Source organism: Lycium barbarum, chromosome 11 (genome assembly GCF_019175385.1).
Source record: "Lycium barbarum isolate Lr01 chromosome 11, ASM1917538v2, whole genome shotgun sequence".
In the NCBI taxonomy this organism is placed as follows: domain Eukaryota; kingdom Viridiplantae; phylum Streptophyta; class Magnoliopsida; order Solanales; family Solanaceae; genus Lycium; species Lycium barbarum.
In genome coordinates, this window is record NC_083347.1 from 5411844 (window position 1) to 5424291 (window position 12448).

Genomic DNA, 12448 nt, shown 5'->3' on the forward strand with positions numbered 1-12448 from the left:
TTACGGAAAATAAAATTAATTCATGAAAATATAATTTATTTAACCCTTCAAACCGACTCATCCATATATTAATTCAGCCTTTTTTGACCAATTTAAATTAAGCTGTTCATCTAAAAATCAAACTAATTTGAGCTAAGTGTATAACCAAAATTAACCCATAAAATTATTAATTTAATCCATTTTAACCTGGCTAAATTGAGCTTAAGCTTAAATGCAAAGCACCTTAGTTAATTCTGGGGGCTGAGAAAGGCACAAGTGCTTTAGTGGGTCTTGAGACACCTAATAAATCGAAGACTAGTACATACTAACAAAGTCCATTACTCCTTTAGCTTTGCTTTCTTCATTCTTGGGGAGAAAGGCGGTTACTCAACATTTAAGCAAAGAATCTTGTTGTTTGTTGTAAACAATTCATTCATTTCTCTTATATACGACCCTTACTCTTTGCGATTGTAACAGAAAAATCGAAAACCCTATGGAGGTCCTTCGATCGAACCTTTCCCGTGTTCGTATTCCTGAACCAACTACTCGTGTCTACAAGCACGAATGCTGCATTTCTTTCGATACTCCGGTAAATCCTCAATTCCTAATTGAAATTGTCATTTCGCTTTAATCTTACTTCATTAGCCTTTGTTTAGTTGCTGCAATTTGTTACGGTTATAGAGTTTAATTGGAGTCATCGAGTCAATTTTCGAGGTTGTAGTTATTGGCGTTGTGCTATTTTTTGTAAGGTTAGTTCATGTTAATCCTATAGAGTTTTCGAGTTTCGTCTAGGGTTTATAGTTCAAGAAGCTTGCAGTTGATTAGTATTGCGACTGATTTTTTTTATAGTTCACTAAAAACACGAATGCTGCATTTCTTTTGATACTCCGGTAATCTTCAATTCCTAACTGAAATTATCATTTCGCTTTAATTTTACTTCATTATCGTTTGCTTATTTGCTGGAATTTGTTGTGATTATAGAGTTTAGTTGGAGTCGTCGCTCTTCGACTTAATTTTGTGCTATTTTTTGTAAGGTCAGTTCATGTTAGTCCCGTAGAGTGTATAGTTCACTCAGATTTGGTTTGAAACTTGCAGTTGGTTAGTTTTGCGAGTGATTTGTTTTCCTAAATGAAGTTGTAGAACAGAGTGAAAATAGATATAGAAGATTGATACGCATAGTCCATAATAACTAGTGTATATAGAAGTCGTCGACTCAATTTTCAAGGCTTTCTAGGGTTTGTAGTTCACTCAGATTTGGTTAGAAGCTTGCAGTTGATTAGTATTGCCAGTGATTTGTTTTCCTGAAAAGGCTATGAAGTTGTAGAACATGGTCAAAATAGAGCGGAATAGATATAGAAGATTCATACCCGTAGTCCTTAACTAGTACTAATAAATAGAAGTCGTCCACTCAATTTTCAAGGTTGTAATTCGTAACTTCGTGCCATTTTTCGGAAGGTCAGTGCATGCTAATCCGTAAGGTTTAAGGGTTTACTCTAGGGTTTATGGTTCACTTCGATTTGGTTAGTCGCCTGCACGATTGATTAGTACTGCGAGTGATTTTTTTTTTTTTTTGGATCAGTCAAGTACTGCGATTGATTTGTTTTCGTAAAGCAGCTATGCAGTTGTAGAACAGGGTCAAATATAGTGGAATAGATATAGAGGATTCATATAGCCTATCCCAGATTGTTTGGGATTGACACATAGTAGTAGTGGTACAGTCGCTATGAAATGCCATGCCGGTGCTGTGTTTATTAGGTTCATCTTTACATCTGTGTTCATTCATGCTCATTTAGGATATATATCTTCACTTATGAAGTAGTTGCTATTGATTTAGTTACAATTGTTAATGTTTTCGTTGTTGTTTTTCCAGAAATCCGAGGGCGGGCTGTTTGTTGATATGAATACTTTTCTTGCATTTGGAAGGGATTATGTTGGTTGGAACTATGAGAAGACTGGGAACCCAGTTTATTTGCATATAACGCAGACAAAGAAGACAGATGCTGAAGATAGACCTTCCAAAAAACCCACTCTCTTGGCTATAGGTACTTACAAACTTCACATGTAGTATAGCTTCAAGCTTCCAAACTCGGCCAAGCGCCAAAAAAAAAAAAAAAAAAAAAGAACAAGGAACCATAATAGTTTCCATCTTCTTATATCTATCATTTGACAGAGTTTAGCCTATCCCAACTAATTCGGCATTGGAGCTTGTTGATAAATTGACTTGGCTTATCCTTTCTCCTTCTAGGTCTTGACGGAGGGTTTGACAATAGTGAACCCCAGTACGAAGAAGTCTATGAAATAGTTATGTTGCCTGATAATGTCACTCTTCCTTTCCCATCAGTGGAATTGCCTGAAAAGGTACGTTTACTCTTGAATATCTTTTCACAGTTTTCCTTTTGTTTAGGGTAAAATGAAACATTTAAATATTGCTTACGTTCATCTAAAACCTGCAGGTAAGATTGGCTGTTGATGCTATTTTACTAGCTGAAGGTGCTGAGAGAAAAGAGCAACTTGCTTCCTGGACTGCTGACAAGAAGCTTGTCAGTAAATATGCCACGGATCTTCAACAGCTTGACAATGGTGTTACTGTTCCACCTGCGGGCTGGAAATGTGCCAAATGTGATAAGACTGAGAATCTTTGGCTGAATCTAACTGATGGAACTATCCTATGTGGTAGGAAAAATTGGGATGGAACTGGTGGTAATGACCATGCTGTTAACCATTACAGGGAAACTGGTTATCCACTTGCTGTAAAGCTCGGGACCGTAACTGCTGATTTGGAGGGGGCAGGTAATGCTATCTTATAAGTTGTATCTTCATGCTTAGAAGTTGTTTACTAAGAAAGTTGCTGCTGCTTTCAGTTTTTGGTTGACTGGATTCGCTGCTTAGCTTTTCTTTTTGTTTTGGTTGACCACAGTTGCATCTTAACTCTTGTTTGGTTGACTGAAATTTCTTTGTGGCTCTTTTGTTTTTGTTTTGGTTGACTGAAATTTCTTTGTGGCTCTTCTTTTTTGTTTTGGTTGATCATGATCACAATATCATCCTATCTTGTTTCTTTTTGTTCCGGAGTGTTCCCAGTTCATCCACAAGTACTGCAATTATTTTTAACTGCAAAGCTGCTTGGTTTATGATTTGTGATTGATGTTACTTTGTGGTTGTTTGGTCAACAAAGCTTAGTCCTCCTCGCAATCGCGATTCAAAGTAAGAGAGCTTTGAAGACTTAAGTTGCTCTCCAAGTATGACCATGCCTTTAGTCATACACTTCTAGTTAGCCTATTGTCAAACGAAGGCATTAGTCATTGGGTTTGAACTTAACAGCTTGCTAGACTGTTTAAATTTTGTCATTCTGGATGTGATTTGCTTTTGATTTCTTTTAGAGACTTCCAGTTTTGTTGTAAGGTGGAGGTTCCCAAAATTGTGGACTTTCTAACCCCACATTCAACCCCCGCCCATTTTGTTGTAAGGTGGAAATTGTGGACTTTCTAACCCCACATTCAACCCCCGCCCCAACACCCCAAAAAAAATTAAAAAAAAAATCTAAAGAACGAGCTACTTTTTCTGTCTATGTATTTAGTAGATATCTAACTTCATCACCATGGAATTGCTATTAACTGCTCTGTACATGTGCTTTAGACGAGCCATGCAGAAGTATATAGTTAAAGATCCTGGTAATGGAATGTGGCCCTGTAACTGGACTTTGCTGGACCGGTTACTACATTGGTGATAGCACCTTGCTAATAATGTGATGCAGTGCTTTTTTTCTTGAATGATCACTAATTGTTGCAAACTTTGGCAGCTCAGATGTTTTCTCCTATCCAGAGGATGACAGCGTTATTGACCCACTTTTAGCACAACATCTAGCACATTTTGGTATCGACTTCTCATCTTTGCAAAAGGTTAGCAGCTGCATAGATGATAGATGAACATTGTAGTATTTACTCCTGTAAGAAGTATGCATGATGTGCATGGCTAAAGTCTAACCAATGTTACACGTGTATTCTCGATTCTGCTGTATTTCTTATGCAAAATAATCGCGCCTTAGAGCAAGCTCAACATTTTATGAGTCTTTCACTTGGTGTTGCTCATCCCAAATCTGAGTAAGATGCCAACTAAGACAATGACATTCCCTTGCCTATTAATGATTACTTTCTTAACTCAAATTTTTTGTGATTTCTTTCCCTTATCAGCAGTTCATATTATGTAAACTTTAAATGAAGTTATCCTTTAACAGGTTACATTACTTTGTGGTCATTGTCATTTGACGTGATTGAGCTATCACTTATGCACTATTTCTTTTGTGTGTGTGTGTGGGGGGGGGGGGGGGGGAATGATTGTGGAGATGTGATAGCTTTGTCTTGTACTTGGTCCTTATCATATTAATAAAACTTTTACTTATAAAAAAAATTATGCAATATTTCTTATGGAAAACCAAGTAATACGTTAGTAGTCCCATCGTTACTTCTGTTCCTACTATTATGACTAATCCTTTTTTGCTTTCCCAGACTGAAATGACAACTGCTGAGAGAGAACTAGACCAAAATATTAATTATGATTGGAACCGGATTCAAGAAACGAGTGAGGATGTTGAACCACTTTTTGGCCCTGGTTACACTGGATTAGTCAATCTTGGTAACAGGTGCGGATAACCTTTTATTAATGCTGGTTAGCCAACATGGCATTTCTTACCTTCATTTGAAGAAAGGAACATGTGAAATTCTCTGGTCTCATATATCGTTTGTGCAGTTGCTACTTGGCTGCTACAATGCAGGTTATGTTTTCAACGCGTTCCTTTTGTTCAAGGTAAGATAAATATACCTGTGATAATTGAATTTGATGTTCATTTATTGAAGAAAAATGTCATTTAAGTTAAAATGGTTTTAGGATTTCCTCCTTCTTTACATCTTATCATCTGATGTGATATCCTTATCAGATACTACTTGAATCAACGTCTGAAAGAAGCTTTCAGTACGGCTCCTGCTGATCCGACTGTAGACCTTAACATGCAGCTGTGAGTAACTTGGATCTGTTCATTTACCAGTTTACCATTTCCATTACATCTCAACTAGCTATTGCAATAGTTGTGCACTCTGCTGTAGCAAAATACGTTGTTTAACAAAATGTGTCATGTTTGATACTGAGTTGTGCTTAAGTTTCCCATTGTTACCGGAAGCTACTCACTGCACACACTACGCATTCAGCAAAGCAGATTTGACTGAATTAATGATACTAACCCCCACCTTCTTTTCCCTTTTTTCCTTTTTCTGTTTAGGTTTTTTCATCAGGACCGGGGGGGTTATCCAGTAGGTCTTTTAATCATACCCTGTAACTGCAATTCAGGCTGTACCATACTTATTATGTTAGAGTTTTGCTGTTAGCTGAATTTTCTGGTGCAATACATAGTCATCCCTAGGTTAGGACTCGTATAGCCAACACAACTAGTTTGGAATTGAGGCGTAGTTGCTTAGTATAAACACTGATCCCTGTAGAGAGCCTTTCCATGCTTTGATGTTCATATTTGGTAGAGATCACGTTATAGCAGCTATTTTTATGAATTTTGCTTGCGCGCTCAACTTGTTGACGGCTGACCTGTATTTTGGCAGAACAAAGCTGGCTCATGGCTTGCTTTCTGGTAAATATTCGGCTCCTGTTCTGGAGGTATGTGTGAGCATTTTGTTTCTTTTTGTCACATCTTTTTTTCCGTCATTGCTTATAGTTAATTATTGGTGATTCAGAAGGATGATACGGCGAATGCTGCTAGCTCACAGGTAAACTTTCTCCTATGAACTTATATTTGATGATTTCATTTACATAGTGGACTTGTAGAGTGATCCATCGCATTTATTTTTAATGAAAATTTTGATATAAATTTGCTGCCCGTTTAGTAATTAGATGTATTTTGCCTTGAACTTGATGACAATACCTTAAAAGTGGAAGTTGACTGCAAATTTTTTCCCAGAACTTCTGGTATCTGGTTCATGACAACTTCTTTTAAGTAATTTGCAAAATAATTTTTAAGATGCTTCTCATTACTTAGAGATAGTGCAGTCGAACTGTAACATCGTTAGCTGCTTTGTTAATTTTTCATGGGATTTCAGGTGTGAGGCATTTTCTATATTCCTCTTATACATATTTCATAATTTTAGTACTCAACTCATACAAGTTTTTTTTTTCCTTCTCTTTCTTTTCATCGCATGTCTTTTCACTTCCTATCTATCTCCCTCTTCTTATTACAAGTACTTGCTCTCATCATTTTTCAGAAACAGGAGGGTATCCGCCCTCGAATGTTCAAGTCAGTAATAGCTGCTAGTCACCCTGAATTTTCAACAATGAGACAACAGGTACGCTGACATTCTTGGAATCTTCTATTCCCAGATGATTGTTTTTAATTTAAGATTATTAGATTAATGCATGATAATCCTTCACTACTAAAAGAAGTCCGGCAATCTCTCGGTGCTGCTTCACGCTTTAAAATTCCATTTTAGCTCTTTTCATTCAGCTGATGCACTGTCTGGCTAGCTTGATGGTTACATATACCAAATTTCTTTTCATTTTAGTTTGCCACCGATATGGTCAGAACTGTTGTGCATGCTCATACTGGTTTCATGGTCCCTTCGCTTTATTGCCCTTAAAACCCAGTGGGTTGTTCTTTCTGTCTGGCGACTACATTCATTTTAGTTTGTTGTCCTTGCCATGGCTATCGCTATTCTTATGGTTTATTGATAGCAACTTATGTCTAGGATGCCTTAGAGTTCTTCCTGCATTTTATTGATCAAGTTGAACGGATAAACTCTGGGACACCTGATTTTGATCCATCGAGGAGCTTCAAGTTCGGTATTGAAGAACGCCTACAATGTTCCTCAGGCAAAGTTACGTACAACAAAAGGAATGATTATATTCTCTCTCTTAATATTCCTTTGGAAAAGGCTGTAAATAAAAGTGAGTTTTCTCTTTTATCTAATGCTCTCTTCCTGACCTTAGTTCTTATATTTTGTTCATTATAACCAGCAGAGCTTGATATTAACGAATAGTTTAGTTTCCAATACTGCATCTCTTCTTATAGTTCATTTTGTATGAAATTTCAGAAGAACTAGCAGAGTTCCAAAATTTAAAGGCTGAGAGAGCTGCAGAAGGAAAAGAACTGTGAGTTTTGAGTGACTAATACATGCTTGCCTTCCCTGTACTTTAGCTAAATGTATGTTTTTTGCAGGTCTGCTGATGAAATTGTTCGCCCAAGAGTGTCATTGAAGGATTGCCTAGATTGTTTTTCAGCTCCTGAGGAGGTGCATGATTTTTACAGCACAGCTTTAACGGCTAAGACAACAGCTATCAAGTAAGCTTGTTATTTTCCCTGTAAAGTTAATTTCTTCAATTTCCTCTCAGTCTGCTTACGGCATCTCAAATTTAGTTTACCTGCATTTCTTCTGTTGTTTTAGTAGGGTTTGGTTAAAAAGTTGTGAGTGCCCAGTACCTTATCTTTTTGGCTTCCATACTACTTATAGTTGGCTGTAGAAATTATAGATGTCTTGTTTGTAAGCAGTCACTGGGTATGTTGTTGTTGTTGTTGGTTCTAAGCAGTGGATGGCTAGTGTCTGTCAGCTTTATCTATTTGCTTGACCGTCGTACCTGATGAGGCTACTTCTTTTTATCCTTTTTAATTTTGTATGTAAATAGAACTGCAGGTTTGACTTCTTTTCCAGATTATCTGGTTTTGCATATGCGGAAATTTGTTATGGAGGAAGGCTGGGTGCCAAAGAAGCTTGGTATGTTACTTCTGCTTTATTGAAATAATTCTAATGAGTCCTACTGCTCCACCTTGTTAAATTGCTAATCTTTTTCTGTGACGGTCCTTCTAGATGTCTACATAGATGTCCCTGAAACCATTGACATAAGCGGCATGCGAAGTAATGGTCTTCAACCAGGAGAAGAGCTGTTGCCTGACAGTGGTATGAATCACCTTGTCTCTTACTAAATTCATAGCGATCTTGTTCCATTTCAGCCGATGGTGCTGTATTGTGAATAATAATATGAGCATGTCTATCTGGTTGTGTCACATTTCTTATTCTCTGCCTTGCCTCCCTTTTGTAGCTATTCAATTATTTCAAGAATTTTTCTTCGTAGTATTAGGACTGTCACTCTTATACTTAAATGATGAGCACATGAAGTCTTGGCTTTTTGAGAGAAGTGTGGCAAAGACCTTTTGGAAATAAAAGTAATTGCGTGGGATCTTTCTCATAAGAAATATTTGTTGTCTTTTTGGTGTGGAAAATGTACCATATGGGCATCCGACTTGTATGTGTCCCATTCGACATTTTTTTTTTTTGTGATTCTATTCTGTTGTCTGTATTCGAGGCTATTGTTTCTATTTGCACACTGCTATGTGTTTTTTTTCTGAATCATATGAGTTTGCTCTTTAGCTTGCGTTAGTTTCTCTCAACCATTCAGTGAATTGCTTGCTCAGTTTTTGTTTGTTATAGACAACATTGAACATCGCTTAGCCTTATTTAGTTTGTCTGATCATACATGTAAAAATGATTTGGCATCATATTCATTTTTTTTTTTTTGACTTTTTGGTCAGTTGTTTTTGTTATGCAGTCAACTTTAAGACGTTCAGTTCAAGTGTTTTGGAAGTGATATTTTGTTATGACCTAGTTTTTCTATATGAGCGGGAGTAGCGATAGAATAAAGTTGTGTATGCATAGAGCCTATTTAACGGACAGTGTATACTCAGAAATACATAGTTTATGAAATAGAATTCCAGTCACCATTTAATCTAATTCCTGCTCTAAGTAATAGTTTCTTTTAGTAAGCGAGTAATTAGTGTTGCTTCTCAGTCTCCCAGCTAATGATTGTTCTAATTCTGGGGATCTGCAAGCTTGGGGGTGGTTGTCTTAACAGCTATTTAGTGGGTGTGTGATCATCGCATAAATTAACATAAGAAGTTTTTAGCTATAGGTGCTACTTCTATGTTAAGTTCCTTTAGGGTTTGAAACTTTTGGCTCATGTTTTAGTCTTTTAGAAGTACTAAATTGCTCCTATTTTTCGTTACTTGTCCATGAACAGCTGCTGGGGCTGGTGAGCAGGAGCAGTCAATAAAGATTCTGGCTGACGAGGATATTGTTGCACAACTTGTTTCAATGGGATTTAATCTACTTCATTGTCAGAAGGCTGCAATCAATACCTCCAACTGTGGAGTAGAGGCCGCAATGGATTGGTTACTTAATCACATGAATGATCCAGGTAGTCATTGATGTTCCTTTCAAGCAAGGTTTGCCCAAGTTTTTTTCAACTAGATACAGGGTATATTGATGCATATTTCCTCCCCAGATATTGATGCTCCTATATCAGAAAACACGCAAAATCCTGACGTTGATCAATCTAAAGTTGATACGCTAGTTTCCTTTGGTTTTGAAGAGAAACTTGCTCGTAAGGCCCTGAAGACATCGGTAAATCTCTCACTTCTGCTGACATTTAGAGCTAAAAGCAAGGTTCCGTGCTATTCACTGTCTATGGTGTAATGTTTGTCCTGTCCTTGTTTCTATCTGTTCACAGGGAGGTGATGTTGAAAAAGCTACTGAATGGATATTCAGCAACCCTAGTGCTAGTACTGCATCAGACATGGATGTTACAACTAGTAGTGAAGCTGCAGTTGATCCCTTGATGCCTGATGGAGGAGGAAGTTAGTTCCCTATCTCTGGTTCTACTAGTTGATATACAGCTTTTTTGCTTTTATGTAGATCCGATGATATATTCTTAGCAAATCCATGAGGCAATGGACATTATCCTTTAAGTGGTGTAGGTGAAGAGCCTCTGTAGAGTATTACTAATATGTTTCTTTAGCTCCATATTTCTGATCCTGCTTAAACAGCTTGGTCTAGGATTTTATATATAGAATGCTAGTTCTACTGCTTAAGCTTCTCCATTAAGCTATATCTACTGTCTAGTTTTTCCTTCACTCACACTTGAGCTTAGTTTCCTTCTGGTCTCCTTTCTTTCAAAATTCTTTAAATCTAGTAGTAGGTTTATTTTTCTTCTCTTTTTTGTGATTTGGTAGCTCTTTGCCATGCTTTCTCACTTTTTGCCCCTTGGGGTCTCGAACCTCCAATTAACTGTCTGACGAGACGGCTCTACCATATAGCTTCATTCCATCGTTTCTTACTTTCTAGTGGTTGGAAAATGGTCAGGATAGGTGCTCCATATGCTTTTCTTGATCTGAACTTCTAGTTTCTTGTTTGGAAACAGGAATTGTTGTTTGGTTGAAGGGGGCACAGGTTGCTTTCACTAAACCATATTCCTGTTAAGGACTGCAAATTAGATTTGGATAAAGTTAATTTATTTATGGCTCCTGTTTCTTTGGTTTTGCTTTGTTGATACTTGACCTCTTTTAGAGAAAAGTCACCACTATTTGTTTGAATCAACTGCGTATATCCAGAACGTCTAAGAGTAAGGACTAATGGGACTTGACCTAACCCTTAGTTTTAGGATGATAAAGGCAGCCCGGTGCACTAAGCTCCCACTATGCGCGGGGTCCGGGGAAGGACCGGACCACAAGGGTCTATTGTACGCAGCCTTACCTTGCATTTCTGCAAGTGACTGTTTCCATAGCTTGAACCCGTGACCTCCTGGTCGCATGGCATCAACTTTACCAGTTACTCCAATTTTCTTTCAAAGGGTTTTAATCCTTAAATTGTATTATATATTTCATCCAATGCAAAATGACGACCCTTGATGGTGAGATTTGGGTTTTACTTCTATATTATTTTATGTTACTTGGTCTGACCAAGTTTTCTTGGATAATAAACAGAATACAGGCTTCTTGGATTCGTGAGCCACATCGGCACATCCACCCAGTGTGGCCATTATGTCGCTCATATTCACAAAGATGGTCGGTGGGTGATTTTCAATGATGACAAAGTTGGGGTCTCGAAAAATCCCCCTCTGGACATGGGATACCTCTACTTTTTTGAAAGACTTCAGAGTTGAACGATGGACATCTTGGAACATGATGAAATGTTGGGATACGCATGCAGGAGCAAGCAACTTCTGGAATCATAGCTTGCTATTCTCATTTGTTTCGCAGGTTGAATACATACAACAGATGTCTCATGGCATGCCTCACATGCCTTAATCTTTAGACAAATTCAAATCTCAAGTAGAAGAGTATAAACTTCTTTAGGACCTGGATTTTGAAAGATTTTTCTTCCATACATGTAGCGGTCGTTTTGTTGTACTGGTTCTAATAGATTCGTTTTTTGCTTCCTTTTTCTCTCTACGCTTTTTTCTGCTGTTTTGTTTTTATTTTAAACGGTAGTAGCTGATTGTTCAATAGACATATTTTGGGCATGCGGTAGGTGTCTAATCACCAACAGATAATATAGGGTGTTTAAATGAAAAGATGGGACAACTTAGGGATTGTTTATGTATTTGGTCTATATTTTCCATTTCCTTTACCAACCACTTCTTTAGTTTCTTTTGGCCAAGCTGTAAGGTAACAGAGTATTTGAAATATGTATAGACATCAATTGGTATAAATTGAGACTTTCAAATATACACTAGTGGAGGGGAAAGCAGTATACAGATTTCATATAAATCACATTAAGATGGGGTTGGACTGACGTCTCCACCCTAGCCTATAGAACCAAGTTTTGGAACCAGTAGCCCTTCAAGTACAAATGCAGAATTGCAATTCGCCGTTTTGGAGGGGGTGCTTATTTTGTTTGTCTACTATAAGACGTCAAATGGTTTTTCCAGCTAAAAGCAATGTAGTTCTCAGAACAGTGGATGTTGTACTAGTATCTACAGACTCTAAATTATTGACAGGCTCTCGGAGCATGATTTTGTTGGAAAATCCAGATTATAACAATAAATTTAATTTAATCGTGGAACGTTTAATTACTTGAATATACTCCCAACTCGTAACGTACTTAAAGTTATTACCTAAAACACACAGATTGAATAAACAAAATTAAAAAAGGCAGGGAGTAGGTTTCCAGTAGCAGAAGTACAGTGTCTAGTACAACTTAAAGCATAGCTGCAAGTGGATAGTACGAGTCAAGTACTATCTGAAGATGGCTAAAAGTTGGAAGTACCATATATTCATATTCAAATGTACTACTACAAAAACTCCCAAACTTATAATGTACTTCAATAATTCTACTATTAAATTAATAGATTGGACTAAGATAAAAGGAAGTAGAAAGGGTGGATGCAAAATAATTTGAAATATCAAAAAAAAAAAAAAAAAAAAAAGGAGAAAGCAATTGGAGGAGCAGAATATTGTAGAGCTTAGAAACATGATTGAGTGCAGCGTTGATGACAAATCTGAAAATTTCTACTAAGTCCTTAATTTGGCATTTGGGATTTCCTCATTTTCCAATTCATTTTCATCTACGCTGCACTCAAATCTTGTTTTTAATCTCTGACTGAACAGTTTACCGTAGATTACTGCAGATCTTGCAGGTTTGATACCCCA

General features: G+C 37.2%; 1 protein-coding gene across 2 annotated transcripts; it reads left to right on the forward strand.

The window, feature by feature from the left end:
- Positions 1 to 243: 243 nt before the first annotated feature.
- On the forward strand, positions 244 to 11235 carry LOC132620376 (ubiquitin carboxyl-terminal hydrolase 14). Of its 2 annotated transcripts, none has more exons than XM_060335037.1 (20): positions 244 to 568; positions 1850 to 2021; positions 2225 to 2337; positions 2433 to 2769; positions 3781 to 3875; positions 4482 to 4615; positions 4723 to 4779; positions 4910 to 4987; positions 5580 to 5634; positions 5712 to 5744; positions 6237 to 6317; positions 6717 to 6915; positions 7062 to 7119; positions 7187 to 7309; positions 7651 to 7739; positions 7833 to 7922; positions 9040 to 9216; positions 9304 to 9422; positions 9529 to 9655; positions 10781 to 11235. In XM_060335037.1, exons 1-20 carry the CDS (start codon positions 473 to 475, stop codon positions 10957 to 10959), a joined length of 2412 nt encoding a protein of 803 aa, XP_060191020.1. In that variant the 5' UTR covers positions 244 to 472; the 3' UTR covers positions 10960 to 11235. The 2 variants fall into 2 exon arrangements, with proteins under 2 accessions (XP_060191020.1, XP_060191022.1); XM_060335039.1 differs by having other exon boundaries at positions 5715 to 5744.
- Positions 11236 to 12448: the final 1213 nt, after the last annotated feature.